The sequence below is a fragment of the Anolis carolinensis genome, chromosome 1, assembly GCF_035594765.1.
Source record: "Anolis carolinensis isolate JA03-04 chromosome 1, rAnoCar3.1.pri, whole genome shotgun sequence".
Classification (NCBI taxonomy): domain Eukaryota; kingdom Metazoa; phylum Chordata; class Lepidosauria; order Squamata; family Dactyloidae; genus Anolis; species Anolis carolinensis.
The window spans coordinates 288079157-288096011 of NC_085841.1; the positions used below are offsets into that span (position 1 = coordinate 288079157).

A 16855-nucleotide genomic window follows, 5' to 3' on the forward strand; every position below is an offset into this window, starting at 1 on the left:
AAAAATAATAAAGAGGGTTGGAAGAGACCCCTTGGGCCATTTAATCCAACCCCCTTCTACCTTTGTGCACCAAAATCACAAGCACCCTTGACAGATGGCCACTCAGCCTCAATGTTGTTAATAATAATAATAATAATAATAATAATAATAATAAATCACACAGCCCTAAACTCTTGGGAACTTGTGATTTTGTGATATGAAATCCAGCATATGTATCTTGTTTGCTGTGTTATACTGTGTCCTTGTGTCAATAATAATAATAATAATAATAAAAAAGAGGATTGTAAGAGACCCCTTGGGCCATATAGTCCAGCCCCCTTCTGCCTTTGTGCACCAAAAGCACTAGCAAAGCACCCCCTTGATAATTATTAATTAAATAATAATAAAAAATACCATTATAAACAAGCAAAGCTCTGGAAGGCGCACACTGGGCAAGGGAGAAGGCGGGGGCCGGATAAATGGCTTTGATGGGCCGCATGTGGCCCCCGGGCCTTAGTTTGGGGACCCCTGCTCTACATATTAGAGCCTAAGATCATCCAATGAAGCTGAATGATGAATTCAGGACAAAAAGTTTTCACAAAGTGTTCATTTCCACAGAATGTACTGAAGGGCACCAACTTTGACAGCTTTAAAAGGCAACTAGACAAATCTATGAGAAATAAATTACTATTAGTCAGGATGGTTTCTTATTATATTCCCTTCTGTATATCAACTGCTGGAAACACTACTATATTCATGCCTTGCTTGTGGGTTTTCTCATAGTGATCTAGCTGGTCACTATGTGAAAAGAAAATGACGAGTTGCAACTATGGTCCAATCCAATACGTATTTTATGTCTACAGTGTCTTCATGGTGGAACAATTATACTGCTGATCAAAGTTCAATTTGTTGAGAAACAACATGAGAAACTGTTCAAATGAAAATGGGATATCCAAGCTAGTACAATATGGAAACAAATGGGTGGCATCAAAAGTAATGGGTAACTATATCCAGACCATACAAAACGAATTCACAGGAATGTCGATGTATCAGAAAGTAATTCCTCATGGGAGTACACTTCAGACATTTAAAAATATTGGAAACACTATTAGTAATCCTGAAGAATCCCTACTGCCCTCTTGACAAAATAGTTTCCCATGATGTCCTCTTCAAATGACAAAACCTTTGAAGTCAAAAGCATTATGATGCAGCAAATGAATCAGCCACCCGAAAACCAATCATCCATGGGAAGACAGAAATAATAAAATTAATAACCTCTTTCAGACCATTTCCTCCTCAGTTAACATCTGAAGACACTTTGGATTTCTGTTTTTCAGTGCTAACCGTAAGAATAAAAACCGCCCACTCATACCTAAACATATTATGATAAAACAAACCCAAAACAAGGAAGTTACTTTTGGGGGGAAAAGTTTTATCCTTTAACATTTTAAAACTAATCTCAGTTACACAGTTCTGCTTCGTACAACCTTGTGAGTCACTCTGGAAAACAATAAACATTTTATTTTCACTGCAAGGCATTATCAAGAACATAAAACACAACCATGTGCTGTTTTACTGCTAATGGGTTTTTCTTTGCATGTGGATTTGTATTTCAACTTAATGCTTTTTTCCCCTCCTTTGGAGTAAGCCAGTACAAACGCTTAAAAAAAAGATTTCTAGACAAATTAAATTTATTTAACAATGAGCTGGAATCTCAATCTATTTGGCAACTCAGATGTCATTAGCATATCCTGGGTATTTACTTAACAAAAGAGAAAAGAAAGCCAGATTCTTCAAGTGTGTACTAGATTTGAAAGCTAAAGACAGTGCTTGACTTAGAAACTGAGTATTCATAAAGCAACTGTGGAAATCTTAGGGCATATCTGCGATTCAAGAATATACTACCAAAATACCCTTCAGAGTGGATGTTTTCCCTGCCTATATAAATATCCTCTGTCATTTAGCAATGCAGCAAAGAACTACAAGCAAATGGAGCTTAGAAACAACATTCTGTTGAACCTCAGGTTGCACCACTGTCCTGTTTTGAAGCTCATTCACATCAGTTAGCACTGCTCTAGTTAAATGAATCCTCTTCTTCTAAATGGCCATATTAGTGCCTTGCTGGAGTCCAATACGATTTATCATTCCTGTACATGCCATTATGTTTATGGTATTAATAATAAACAATTTTACTGCAGAATAAGGTAATCTTGTGATAACACAAAAGAACATACTGCCCTATACTGGTTGAGTATTTATCTGAAATGTTTGGCACCAAAAGTGTTTTGGATTTGGTCAGATTCCATAATACCTGTATTTGCATATGTAGTATATACATAATGATATATCTTGGAGATGGGACCCAAGTCAAAACACAAAGTTCATTAACATTTCATATACACTTTATACACATAGTTTGAAGATAATTTTAAACACAATATTTTAATAACTTTGTGCATGAAATAAAGTTTACATACATTAAAACATTAGAAAACAAAAGGTGTTACTATCTCACCCATATGAACAATTTTGGAGTATTTCAGGTTTCAGAATTCTGGAAAAAGGATATTCAACTTGTATTAAATTGGACAGTGTTGCACTGACATCATGTGAAAATATGGGATCAGAAAGCATGATGTGCAGGAGCTGTTATAATTTGAAATCTTGCTGGAGGGCCCAGTTCTGAAAACTCTCTACATAATGAATTTGATCTAGAAGATTGTTTTGAGAAACAAAAGTCCATTTATGGAAGAGCTCCTTCCATGCCTGGAATGGGCTTTGAGCGAATGGACATTGAGGTTTCATAAAAGGAAGTGAAAGAGCTACTGTTTCCATATTTTGCTTTCCTTCATCGTTCATTCCGCTCTCTAGAGGATCTTGGGTAGGGCATTACGGAATTGAGAACTGGAATACATTTATTTTCCTCCACTTCTGTTTATGGTGGTGCAGGGCCCCCAGTTGAACTTGCAGACCTCTGAATCTAACCCAATTAATGGAATGATGTTACCTTACACTGTAGACTTTATGAACATTTCAATTTCAGAGAACTGGAAGTTAAAGCAGAATACAGACGAGGATTCCCATGTTGCTCAAGAAGCATTAAATATATTGGTAAGTATAATTTTCTCCAGTTGTCCCATCTATTAAATGCAACAGCAATGTGAAGATTTCCTGACCTATTGCTGGATTTTGCTGTTATTAATGCTTCCCCTCTTTTCTTGCTGCTTCAAGCAACTAAAGATTTTTTTACACTGCCACATTTCTCCTGTATCCAATGGCAACGGAAGTTACTGATAATTCTCCCTTTATTGCTATTATTTGGTAGATGCCCAAGAAACTGAAGCTGTAATGAAAAAAGGTAAAGGTACACATATTCCCTAAAGAACTTGTTCACTAATACAACAGAGAACACAGACTAAAAAATAGCGAGGTAAGAATAAAATTCGAAATGTTACTTGTTACGTTCTCACTACCAGAAGGGTTATTTCCACCCCTGAGACTGCAGGCGGCAACTTCTTCATGTCTTTCTATGAAAAACAAATCTGTGTTAAAGGGAAGCTAGTATACCAGAGAGGGTAAGTCTGATAGGGTAGTTTTTGATATGCAGAATGGGTTTTTTTTTACACTACAGCACTCAAACTTGTTTGCTAAGGTAGCAAAAAGAAAATACCTTATCAGGAATCCCAAAATCCAAATGCTGTACTACAAAATTCAAAACTGTCCACATGGGTAACTGATATTGCTTTCTGATTATTTAAACCACAAAAACTTTGTTTCAGTCACAACATTAATTAAAATACTGTGTTTAAAACCAATTTCAGTCTATACATATAAGGTGTATATGTAACATAAATAAATATCATGTTTAGACTTGGATCTCACCTTATGCATATATATGGAAATACAGGTATTCCGAAATCTGGAAAAAATCTGGCATCCCAAACACTTATCTGTCTTTTGTGTATGTGTTACCTTTTGATTTGTTAAGAGTTAAGATTTGGAGGTCTACTGTATTCCATTTTTGTAGGTTCTGTGCCCCTACCTACAAAATTGTACAGCTGGCTGTAATGCACTGAACAAGCTAGAGTTTATGTATCTAGGAGTTAACAAAAGGAGATATTCTGATGAGGAATAATTCAATATAGGGATTTCATAAAAGGTGGAAAGGATGCACTAATAACCAGAATTACTGTGATCACCAGTCTAGAAAGATCACACACTTATTGGGCACATATGTTCAAGACTGTGATTGTTCTGAAAGTCACTGAACCTTAGAAAAGGGAGAGATCAGGCCAAGTAAATCTTGATATACTTTTTTAATGTTAAGTGTGTCTCCAGATAAATGTCATGTTACATTTATTAATGTAAAACTAATGTTCCTTGCATTAATGCTGAAGTGAGGTCATGTCATTTTTTTCTTTATAACACTGCCAAAACCAGACCTTTTCTATCTGCAAAGAATTGGTCATTTCACACCTTTATTACTGTGATTCTCTTTGATTGGTCTTCTTTTACCTCATTTTGGCTCTGGTTTCTGATTCTCCTTCTAATATTATCTTTTTGCTTATTGTTTGACCTTGTTAGTCCACTTTTGATATCTCTTCACTCATTACCTTTTTTTTTGTTAAAGTTCAGTTGGAACTTCCTATTTAAACCTTTGAAGCCCTACATGATTCAGCTCTTATCCCCTCTTTACAGCCCTCATTTTTTTACTAACCTGAATCATATTGCACTGCATTTTTTTTGTATTTCTACCTGGATACAGCAGGCCCTTGGTATATGCTAGAACAGGGGTCCCCAAAGTTTTTAAACAGGGGGCCAGTTCACGGCCCCTCAGACCGTTGGAGGGCTGGACTATAGTTTTTTAAAAAATTATGGACAAATTCCAGTGCAAACTGCACATATCTTAATTTGTTGTCGAAGGCTTTCATGGCCGGGATCACAGGATTGTTGTATGTCTTTCGGGCTGTGTGGCCATGTTCCAGAAGTATTCTCTCCTGACGTTTCGCCCACATCTATGGAAGGCATCCTCAGAGGTTGTGAGGTATGGATAAACTGGGGGGATCCTTTGTTCAGTCAATACCTGTCCTTGGGGCTCCTCTTCCTTCAGAGGGTTGGTTCCCATCTACTGTTTTGATTTTAGAGTTTTTTAATACTGGTAGCCAGATTTTGTTCATTTTCATGGTTTCCTCCTTTCTGTTGAAGTTGTCCACATGCTTGTGGATTTCAATGGCTTCTCTGTGTAGTCTGACATGATAGTTGTTGGAGTGGTCCAGCATTTCTGTGTTCTCAAATTTATCCATTTTATTTATCAGTTTATCCATACCTCACAACCTCTGAGGATGCCTGCCATAGATGTGGGCGAAACGTCAGGAGAGAATACTTCTGGAACATGGCCACACAGCCCAAAAGACATACAACAACCCTGCACATATCTTATTTTGAGGTAAAAACAAAAACAAAACGGGAACAAATACAGCCTCAATGTTAATAATAATCATAATCATAATAAAAATAATAAAGAGGGTTGGAAAAGACCCCTTGGGCCATTTAGTCCAACTTCCTTCTGCCTTTGTGCACCAAAAGCACTAGCAAAACACCTCTTAATAATTAATAATTAATTAATTAATAATTAAAATACCATTATAAACAAGCAAAGCTTTGGAAGGCACGCACCAGGTGAGGAAGGAGGTGGGAAAGGTGTGCACCTTTTCCTCCTCCCTCGCACGGCAAGCACCTTCCTCAACAGAGGAGGAAGCCATCACCACCGTGGGGGCCGGATAAATGGCTCGATGGGCCACATGTGGCCCCCGGGCCTTAGTTTGGGGACCCCTGTGCTAGAGCCTGGTTTCAGAGCCCCCCGCCCTCCCACATACCAAAAAGACTGGATGCTCAAATACCATTCTATACGATAGCATAGTAGAATGGTGCTCTTTATATAAAATGGCAAAATCAAAGTTCACTTTTTGGATTTTTATATTTCTATATTTTCAAGCCATGGATGCAGAATCCATGGATATGGAGAACTGTCCTTATGTACCTACCTTTTGGAAGTCTAAGAGATGACACCTATAGTGACGTCTTATCTTGCAGACATCCTAGGCAAGATGTAACTGGGAAGCAAATGAATACCTGCTGCCCACATTCAGTTTAAGATGATACAATTGTCCTCATCACTTACTCCCCATGTGTAGTTTCATATGTGGACTGTCCTCATATCACATCTATGCAGTATTCTGCAACTACAAATCCAATATGAAGAATATTATTTTCTGGTGAAGATGTGTGGAATTCAGCAGCTGCTTCTCCTCATGGCAAAGTTATGCATAGAGAATGAGTGAACATATCTACTGTGTGTATACATGCTAAATATTTCACTACTACTGAAATCATACAGTGTTAATTTTGTGATACATAATTCTTTGGGACATTATGGCAAGATATATGCTTTGCTACATATAATAGAAGAGATACTGTAACAGGGGTTAATGCACTCCCGCCCTCTCTTTCCCACTCTCAATCTCTTTCATAGAATCAAAGAGTTTGAAGAGACCACAAAGACCATCCAGTCCAACACCCTGCCATGCAGGAACACACTAACAAAACACTCTCGACAGATGGTCATTCAGCCTCTGCTTAAAAACTTCCAGAGAAGGAGACTACACTAAGCTCCACTGTTGAATAGCTCTTACAGTCAGAAAGTTCTTTCTGATGTTTAGGTTGAATCTTTTTTTTCCTGCAATTTGAATCCATTGATTTGTGCCCAAGTCTCCAGAGCAGCAGAAAACAAGCTTACCCTTTCCTCAATGTGACAGTCTTTCAAATATGGCTATTATGTTCCGGCTTAGTTTTCTCCAGGCTAAAGGTCTCCCCCCCCCCCCAACCACACACAAATATAGTGTAAAATTACATAGTCTAGCATGAATGAATCAAGAAATGGGCAAACTGTGACATGCATGTGGTTCCCTGGGCCACTTTGTGACCCCCCCAAAGGAGCATAATTTATTTTTTATACCCAGCTTTTTGCCTTAAAATACCCCTTTTGAAGTGTGGGATACTTCTTCTAATTTTTTGGTGGACCCTGGGACACTTTAATCCCAAGAAGAACCTTTAAAAAACACAACCAGGACATAAACAGAAAGTAAATTCCTGTTGTTAAGAACTTTCCTGGGACTGAAATGGCCTAAAACATGTCAAAAATGCTCCAACCTGGAGCTTATAGTATTTTTAGGGGCGTGGTACTCCAAGGTACCCTACTCCCAAAGGCATCCCCCCATTTCTCATCCCTGATTTAATCAATCACTAGCTTGCTCCACACTTCTTGAACAAATAAGGAATCAATGTTGAAGCCTTTAAATTATTATGTGCAGAAGTAAATATAGCCAAAAAACACAAGAGAGAATATTAAAGCATCACACGGCATAAAAGAGCTAAATCTTGTTAAAGGCAGCACATAATTTTTTTTTTAATGTGCAGACAACCATTTGAACAAAAATACATACTACAGTCCAAAGCAGAACAGAATTGCTGGAGATTTTTAGTATATTTAATGGTGAACAGGAAATCCTAGGCATGAAATTTTAGTACTTGCTATAATTTTGGAAGTATGTCTAGTGAAAATTGATATTACCGAAAATCTATTTATCAAACAAATACTGTACCTTCTTCTACAGAAATTGGGTTCTCCAGAAAAAACACTGTTTGTTTCCAGTGTGTTTTGGCAGAACAGGGACTAGTTGAAAACTGTACCTGCAGGGACAGAGTTCAAAAATCTCAGATGAAGTACATGACATAATGACATGCCACATTAATATCCTAGACTAACACACGTGTGTTTAATATCTGCTACACTGAAGTGTTCAAACACCTGCAGGCAAAAAGCTGACAAAAACATATTTTAACAATTAAGTGGAAGAATGTCACACTGAAGTACTCACTTGTTTGTTGCAATTCTTCTCAAAACCTATATCAAAATATCCAGCAATTGCCTGAATAGAAAACAAAGATAATATTAAAAATAATTAGTTGTTTTCAAACTCATAGAGTGAAATAGACCATGAAAAAGGCAATCCATTCCTTCACCCCCACAAGTGTGATCTGGATTTTCCCTCTCCTTAGCCTGCTAAGAAAAACCACTATTTCAATTAAAAAGGTCTATAAGACTTAGTATAACCTATAATCCAGGACATTTAAAATATTTCTTGATATCACTGGTACAAAAGATGGAATAATATTTTAATTTAACACCATCAAATGTGTTCAAAGCAAATGAATATTTATTTATTTTTTATGCCCAGCTTTATCTCTCCTAAAGGAGACCCAAAACAACTTAACATATAAGCACTTGCCTACAATTTAAAATATACATTAGAACAGAATTAAATATAAACAGTATTAAAAATTCCACAGTTAAAAACCATTAAAACATATTCAAAGTTAAAGTTGAAAATGTAGGCATTATTTATACAGGACCTTTGCATCAGCTGGGGCTTAGTTCCCTGTGGATACCAAAATATGTGAACGCTCAAGTCACATTAGATACAATGATGTAGTAAAATGGTGTTTCTTATATAAAACAGGGAAATTAAATATTTCTTCTGAATATTTTCAAGCTGTAGATGGTTGAATCTGTGGGTGTGGGAAGCCGACTTATTTCTCATGTCAGAAGCGAACCGAGGGTATAAGTTGTAATGGATTTGCAAATATAGAGATTTTTTAAGAAAAAAAAAACAACCCTAGCCATTACTGTATACTAAATGTCATTTGCCCAGCAGCTGGCCACTTGACGTGCCTCTGGTGTTGCTGTTGGAAGGTCCTCCATTGTGTATGTAGCAGGGCTCAGAATGCATTGCAGTAGGTGTCTGTGGTTTGATCTTCTACAGTTGCATGTTGAGGACTTTGTAGCCCCATTTCTTAAGGTTAGTTCTGCAACTTGTAGTGCCAGAGCACAGTCTGTTCAGTACCTTCCAAGTTGCCCAGTCTTCTGTGTGCCCAGGGGGGAGTTTCTCATCCAGCGTCAGCCACTGATTAAGATTCCAGGTTTTAGCCTGCCACTTTTGGACTCTCGCTCGCTGAGATGTTCCTGCGAGTATCTCTGTAGATCTTAGAAAGCTATTTCTTGACTTAAGGCGTTGGTGTGCTGGCTGATATCCGAGCAGGGGATGGGCCCGAGATGTCAATGCCTTGGTCCTTTCATTGTTAGCTGCTACTTTCCGGGAGATGTTGGGTGGTGTAATGCCAGCTAAGCAGTATAATTTATCCAGTGGTGTAGGACGTAGACATCCTGTGATAATGCGGCATGTCTCGGTAAGAGCCACATCCACTGTTTTAACATGGTGAGATGTATTCCACCCTGGGCATGCGTATTCAGCAGCAGAGTAGCAAAGCGCAAGGGCAGATGTCACTGTATCTAGTTGTGATCCCCAGATTGTGCCAGTCAGCTTCCTTCTCCTATCATATGATGGGGATGGGACACCCTGTCCCCATCAGATGGGAGAAAGGATGGCAACATGCATTGCCCTGTCATCCTTTTCCCCATCATATGGAGAAAGGGAGAGGAAAAACCCTTTCCTTTCTGTCGCTTCTCCTCCACTTTACCCTCCGTTGACAACTAGAAAAAAACAGGGCTGAAAAAACCCTGTTTTAAGAGGTACCTGGTCTTAACCATTAAGTAGAAAAAGTGTATCTGTTGGGAGTGTCTCTTGCCCCTTTCCTTCCCAGTCCTTCTACTTCATCACAACCTAGCTTTTCCATCAAAATGTTAGTCAAGCACATAACGTAAGGATATATCTATTTACCAAAAAGGCATATTATGGTTTATTACTGAGGCCAACTTGTCTGAACCTGTATGAAAAAAATATTATACAGCCATGAATTTCCACCCAGTGTATATTCATTTCATACCAGATAAACAAGTTAACCCATCTTCTTTCTCTGCTTAATCTTCTGAGGTTTTTTAATGGATGACCATGTATTTTCCTCTGAAAAGGTCAGGAGCGATGTAGAATTACCTTGAATAGTTTAACATAAGAAGCATCTGAGGGTTAATATAGTTTGCTGTGTGGCCTGTCTAGTTTGGGGCTAGAACAGTTAATAGTTTAGCAATTTAGAGTATTTTAACTAAAGACAACAAGAAAAGCTTTAACATTGCTACATATAAATTCACCAGTCCTTGCAATGCTTCACTCAGAATTAGTAAAGCACTGTTAATGAGAAATAGGCACAAAACCAAAATACCTAATTATTTGTTTGGGGAGAATTACTTGTTACATCCTGTCTAAAGTCCATAAAGCTTAATACCCCACTGGCATACTCCTGAGGGGCAGCTAGTCTCAAGTGCCAGCCTGGTTGAGAAATTTCCAGTGTACACTGTGGACAATCAAAGATGATAACCATTTTAGTCATGGCGAGTATAATTTGTGTTCAGACATAGCTGTTGTGCTGCAGTGAATAAGCAATTGTTTGTGAGAAGAGGTATAGGATACCCTCTTACGGAAGTTTGTGAAAAATATGTGATCGTACAACCAGGAAATATGTCAGTGTACTGCTCCCAAAGATTTCTGGACATTGTTTAAGGTAACCTGGCTTTAAAGGTGATAACCAGTATTACAAATTTGATACAGAAATAGCCTGGAGGCAGGGGTTCTATCACCAGCACAGATGAATAGGACTATGAAAGTGGCATGAGTTGAACTGCTTTATTGACCAAATTCACAGATATTTAGGAGTGCCTTATTCTGATCATCTTTTAATACTTTAAAAAGGGTACTCCTATTTATTGCACACCATGTGCATTGCAGCACAATTTAATTTTAGTTCTAGTTCATTTATGAGAATTTTATACTAAGTTTGAATTTGTGTGTTCCATTTTTTAGAACTCAGAAACAAAAAAACAATCTGTATTCTGTCTAGCTGACTAATTGTGTGCAGTGAACTGGGGAAATGTATGTGGCCCAAAGGTTGAACAGAGCTGGGTCATACCTAGAGTATGATTGCAGTTCAAAGTGGGTAGCAACCCCGGGTGTTGTTGCTTCAAGGTTTAAGGAGTGCTTTGCTTACTTTTTATGTCTGCTGTTGTAAAGCAAAAGGGAAGTGATGCTGACTGAGAGGACTAACTTGAAACTGCAGTTTACGTGGGAACTAGCTTTGTCAACTACTGAAGAACCGTCTTTACTTTTCTTGGACAACTCAATACTTTTCTTGGACAAATCAGCTTGTAGGTCATTGCTGATGGGACAAGTGAATGTGACTGCTTCTGTGGGTCTGATGACCAAAGGTTGCCCAACCCCTACTGGTTCATTCCACAGACCATTTGTGTCTGTACTTTCAACGTTTTCCCTCAAAGCACAGAAAAAAGAGTAGACAGATTTTTTAGTTCTTTACTGGAAAGGCAAAGAGTATATATTACGAAATAAAGATTAGATTTTCCAGATATTAAGCTGTAGATACTATACTATATCTCATAGTCTGCCTTGCCAATTACAGTACTTCCATGTGGCAAGTATATTTCAGTGGAGCTTCTGAGAGGTTCTTTTCTATTTGTGGAACTGTGGCCACATGCCAAAACTCTAGGTAGATCCTGTGCCTCATTGTATGCTGTTTCCATCTTGATTTTTAAAACAAATACACTTTCCTCTTCAATTTTAAATTATTTTGTGATCCTCCTTGAAATCTAGGTATAAAGTAATAAAAACTCTTTAAACAAAATATGCCAAAATGCTATAAATTGCAAAGCAATCTAGCACTCCTCAAATACAGTATGACTCTGTAGATAGTTCTACAAAAGATGCAGTGTTGCAAAGTTCATATTCTATAGCTTTGTATCCTATAGCTAATTGTTATTATCTCCTAACACTTGTCATAATGTTAGACACAATAGATCTATACCAACTTTTAAGAGAACATAAAATGAAATAAAATACAAAATTGTGGGGAAATGACTTTCATAAAATTGTATGAGATATTCTTGTTTTGCATGCAATAAACTATCCTGTTTCTTCTATGCTAACAACCTATGCTTTGCTACTTTACTACCTCAACTCTTGACAGAAGACCTATAGATCCCCAGAGGCATCTTCATGATAGACTCTAGCATTTCTGCTCCAGTCATTTGAACATGTCTCCCTGAACGGTACCTGTCAGGATAATGAAACTGAGCACAATGGTGATGGCCATATGCAACCAAAGCTCTCGCCTGATAGGCACAGTGAGAGGAGTGGGCACTTCCATAAAGCACACACACACACACACATACACACTGCAGTAGAGTAATTATTCTCCTGTCTGTTCTCTGCATCTCATCAACGGAGAGACAGTGTATATACAGAAGGCAAAAGGGTTGCTCTGAAATGTAGGCAAACAAAAAAGAGCCAATAGGTTAATGAGATGTGAACATCCCCCCACCCCCCATTTCTTTTGCTCATAAACCAAGTCAACTATACAAGAGGAAAAATGGGGAGCACTAGAGCTGCAAATGTGATCATTAAGCCTTTATATGGTTCTGTGAAATCAATTCACAGACCAAGCTGAAGTTGAAATATAGGCTAAGCTAGTTGGCTCAATCTAGAAATCCGTCCAAGTTGATTACAGGGAACATGTACATAATCACCATCAGTAGAAATAGTGCTGCCAAATTAAGGAGCTGCAGACAAAAAATCAGGACAGTGGGGAAATATCAGCACTATTCCTTATACAAGTGAAATATTTGCTGCTTTGTGAAACAAGTATTTATTCTACTGATTTTTTAAAAAAAGCAAAACTAAGCTCTTTGAACATTTCACCGCAAAGCCATGCTGTTTACTCAATCATTCTCCTGTACTGCAGGGTTATTTTTTTTAATGACAGACTGAGGTGCGAGTAATATTTGCCTCCATATTTACCCCAGCCTTCTCTTTAAGAAAAGACTTCAGTCTAATGTTGTAAATCCCCAAGTGATTTATACAAACCTGTGAAAACAGTCAAAAGCAATTTGACCAATTCACTCAGGAAAAAAAAGGAAATTAAAAGTTACCATCATTGCTATCAGCTGCAGGGAGCAATTTATCATTTTTGTTTCTCGTCAGTATCATGTTACAACAGCATGCAGCTAGAGTAGATACAATTAGGCAGCTGGCCACAGAAGTAGGAGGATAATGTGCTTTTGATGGAGTTTATCCAACCATGGAGAGGAAATGCTTGTAAGCCACACGGCAGAGAAGGAGGGAGAGGCAGATGATCGCTATGTTCCTACAGCACAAATACCATTTCAATTTTTAAAATGGTATTTTTTAAATTAAAATAATTTGGCAAAGCCTTTCTTCTCACAGGGGTTCCAAAGAAATTTTACTTTGCTTGCAGCACAATGTGGATTGTATTATTTGAAGTGTGACTTCTGACGAAAACAGGAATTGCATATTTTCAGTCTACCCAAATGCAATTCTCTATGACAAACTCAAAGCAAAGTTGCCTCTTATCAGCCAAAATACATATGCTTTGCATTCTTGGAAGCCAACACTGTGCACACTTAATTTCTATTTGCCCAAACAGGGATTGCAAAGAATTGTGGAGATGCAATAACTGGGAAATTCCATTCACTGAAATGCCAAATGTGTGTGAGATTGCGGAGTTCTGGAGCTGGGTGACTAGTATCCTGCTTACCTAGTGCTGAACCTCAGCAGTCTATGGATACGTATCAAATTGTCAGTACCAATTTTGAAGACACTTGTTTCTCAACGTTTTAAACTATAATTCCTTTTTGGTAGAAATAAAAAAACTCGTGTTTACCTTGGGTCTGGTGCTGGAAGAACTGCATGTTTGGTGATGATGCACTGTGGCACCATCCACACATAATGAACTCTACACAGTAGCATAGCTCAAGAGATAAAGAAAGATCAAGCTAAGATCACAGGTTTACAACACATCATAGGAAGATGAAATAAGATGTGCCCTAAGAGAGCAATATATAAATGTTTTTCTGTTTCACAAATTAAAAAAAACTACAGACACCTCTCCTGAAATCCTTACATAACTGAGTGATCAACATCCTTTTGACTAAGATTCATTGTCCTAAACCTTGGTCTACACTTTCTTTTTCTTGTTTTCCAACTGAACTTTGAAATGGAGTGAGCTGGTATAGCCGTGCATATGTGTGTTCCTTTTAAAAAACTGCATCCACAAAACAGCAAAATCATTTTTAGTTTTTACTGGACCTTTAAAGATAAATTATTAACTTTTTTGGCAGTGCTATCCATTCTATTTACTCAGATGCTAATTTCCAATGTCAGTGGAAGTTTCTTCAAAGTGATAGATGTAAGGATTATAACCTTGAAAGTGTTCTCCATTCAGTTAAATATGACATGGAATAGTTCACAGCCAACCTCATAAATAAACAGTAACTAATCAGTGCTTTTTATTTAGCTTTTTTACTAATGCTACTAAAAAGCATTTTAATAATTTTAGTTATGTCTGCTTGTGCTATATATAGCCACTGCCAGTGCTCAAATGAATGTATAACTTTTTCACCTGTACACTGTGATTCTGTTCAGGAATTATTTGTCAAGCTTATCATAAGCAATTTAATTTATTTATCTTTTCAGTTGGATTAATACAATAAAATGATGCACAATATGAATTGAATTCCCCCCGCGCCGTCACAGAGCTGTTTTTCCCCCACTTAAATGAACAGAATAGCAACACATGTACCAAGATGTTGAATTATTTCATAGCTATGGCAGTGTTACCAAGAAGGGGATTTTCAGTGTTACATGAAGTATGTCCCAGCCATTACGGCTTTATGTTTTTTGATCTTTTTGATGCTTATTTTATTTTGCTACGCTTCTTGTTTCCTGTTCAGATTTAACTGAAATATCAATTTAATATTTTTCTGCTAATTACAGCAAAACTAAAATACACTTCATGCATATAATGTTTTGTTGTTGCTGTTAGATTTTTAAAAATACATATGTTGGCATAACAAATGATGAAAGATATTGAGAACTCGAGGATGATACAATTCCCACTCCTGATTTAACACAAGATGCTGTCCAAAATACTTTGGTGTTAAGTCAATATTCCATTGTCATTCATCTCCTACAGTGTACCATAGGTTGGTAAAATCCTTCATTACTATTACATTAAAATAAAAGGAAACTTTTAAATGCCCATCTTAAGCACTCTTGTTAAAAGGTAATTCCCATTGAAAAAAACTAGACTTATTTCTTAATATTATAGAATCGTAGAATCATAGAGGTAGAAGAGACAACATAGGCCATTTAGTTCAATCCCCTGCCGTGCAGGAAAAACGCAATCAAAGCACCCTGACAGATGGGGGGGGGGGGGGGTTAATTGATATTAATATACTTCAGCAGTCTTCACAAGTTTAAATTCATTTGCTCATCCCAAAAGCCTTTCTTATTCACAAATAACTTTAATTAGCTTTTTTGTTGTTCAGGAAGAAAATATGAGAAGATCAATATAAGGCAGTAAGCAAACATCTGGCCTTCGATCTTCAACCAAGTAAAAGTACTGATAAAAAATTCAAGAAAAAATATGGTCAATAAATGATTACACCTATAAACCATCATCAAAATTCCCAATACAAATAATGGACTTATTTTTCATTTATTGCAAGGTTAGGCAGTCTGATGTGATGGATGACTTGTCAGCCTGGAATACTCCATCATAAAAAGAGTTGAAATTCTGGTCACAGGATGTCAATAATCTTACATGATGAAATGTGTAATACTTGACAAAGTGTCTTTGTTTTTGCAAAACACTCCAAATCTTTGACTAAAAATTAATAACATTCCAACCAAATAGTTCAACCCTGCCACTACATTTACGAGATTAGAGAAAACAAGAGAGATAAACACACCTATCAGTCTTAAAATGAAGATGCAATCTGCACCCTAAACCTCATATAAACAGATTCATATAAGTAGGATTTTATGCAAAGACACTCAACATACACAAACTTGTTCTGCTGAAACCATAAGTAAACAAGGCAAAATTCTTGTCAAATAAAATAAACATGCTCAACGGTTAGGACAGTGTCTGTGTGCATCTCAAAATGTAATCCTCCAGGCTGGTCAGTGACCTTAATTTGCAAATAAAAACTTTCTAAGCTACACCCAAATAATCCCAAATTGAATCCTTAATCCTTAGGAATGTTCCAATAAAAGTTATTACCGTGCACATAGAAGTCTTTGTGAATCTCAGGGTGAAGTCTGATGAAAAGCCCAGTTCTGAAACTGATACAACATGGCAGTCTATCCGCTGGAAGACAATGGAATGAAATGATTATGTGGAATTATATTGATAACACAATACAGCTTTAACAAATTCTGTATTACAGACTTAAAATAAGCCTAAAAACAAATATTATATGATACCACTTGGGTTATCCCTCTTGGTGACTCAGTAATCTAATACAGAGAAACACACAGAGGTTTTCTGTAACTTTTCTGTTTTCTGTTTTCATGTTACATTTTAATTAATTTTTTATGTCTACTTCCAAATTTTGGTCCCAGGTACAATAGACCCATTGAACTGCAAGAAGATCCAACCAGTCCATCCTCCAGGAAATAATGCCCGACTGCTCACTGGAGGGAAGGATATTAGAGGCAAAGCTAAAGTATTTTGGCCACATCATGAGGAGATAGGAAAGCTTAGAAAAGATCACGATGCTGGGGAAAATGGAAGGAAAAAAGAAGAGAGGCCGACCAATCCATTGAAGTGAATGGGTTGACCTTGAAGGAACTGGGGGCGGTGACGGCCGACAGGGAGCTCTGGCGTGGACTGGTCCATGAGGTCACGAAGAGTTGGAGACGACTAAACGACTGAGCAGCAGCAGCAGCACAATAGACCCAAGGAGCCCCGGTGGCGAAGTGTGTTAAAGCAC

General features: G+C 37.4%; 1 protein-coding gene across 2 annotated transcripts in view; it reads right to left on the reverse strand.

The window, feature by feature from the left end:
* Window positions 1-16855, reverse strand: part of prmt3 (protein arginine methyltransferase 3) — a 74195-nt gene that overhangs the window by 5572 nt on the left and 51768 nt on the right. For both annotated transcript variants that reach the window (XM_008106190.3, XM_003214675.4), the window contains exons 13-15: window positions 16144-16230; window positions 7917-7967; window positions 7641-7728 (exon numbers count right to left, since the gene is read on the reverse strand). In XM_008106190.3, the coding sequence (XP_008104397.1) occupies window positions 7641-7728; window positions 7917-7967; window positions 16144-16230 (226 nt within the window). The remainder of the gene's footprint in view (window positions 1-7640; window positions 7729-7916; window positions 7968-16143; window positions 16231-16855) is intronic.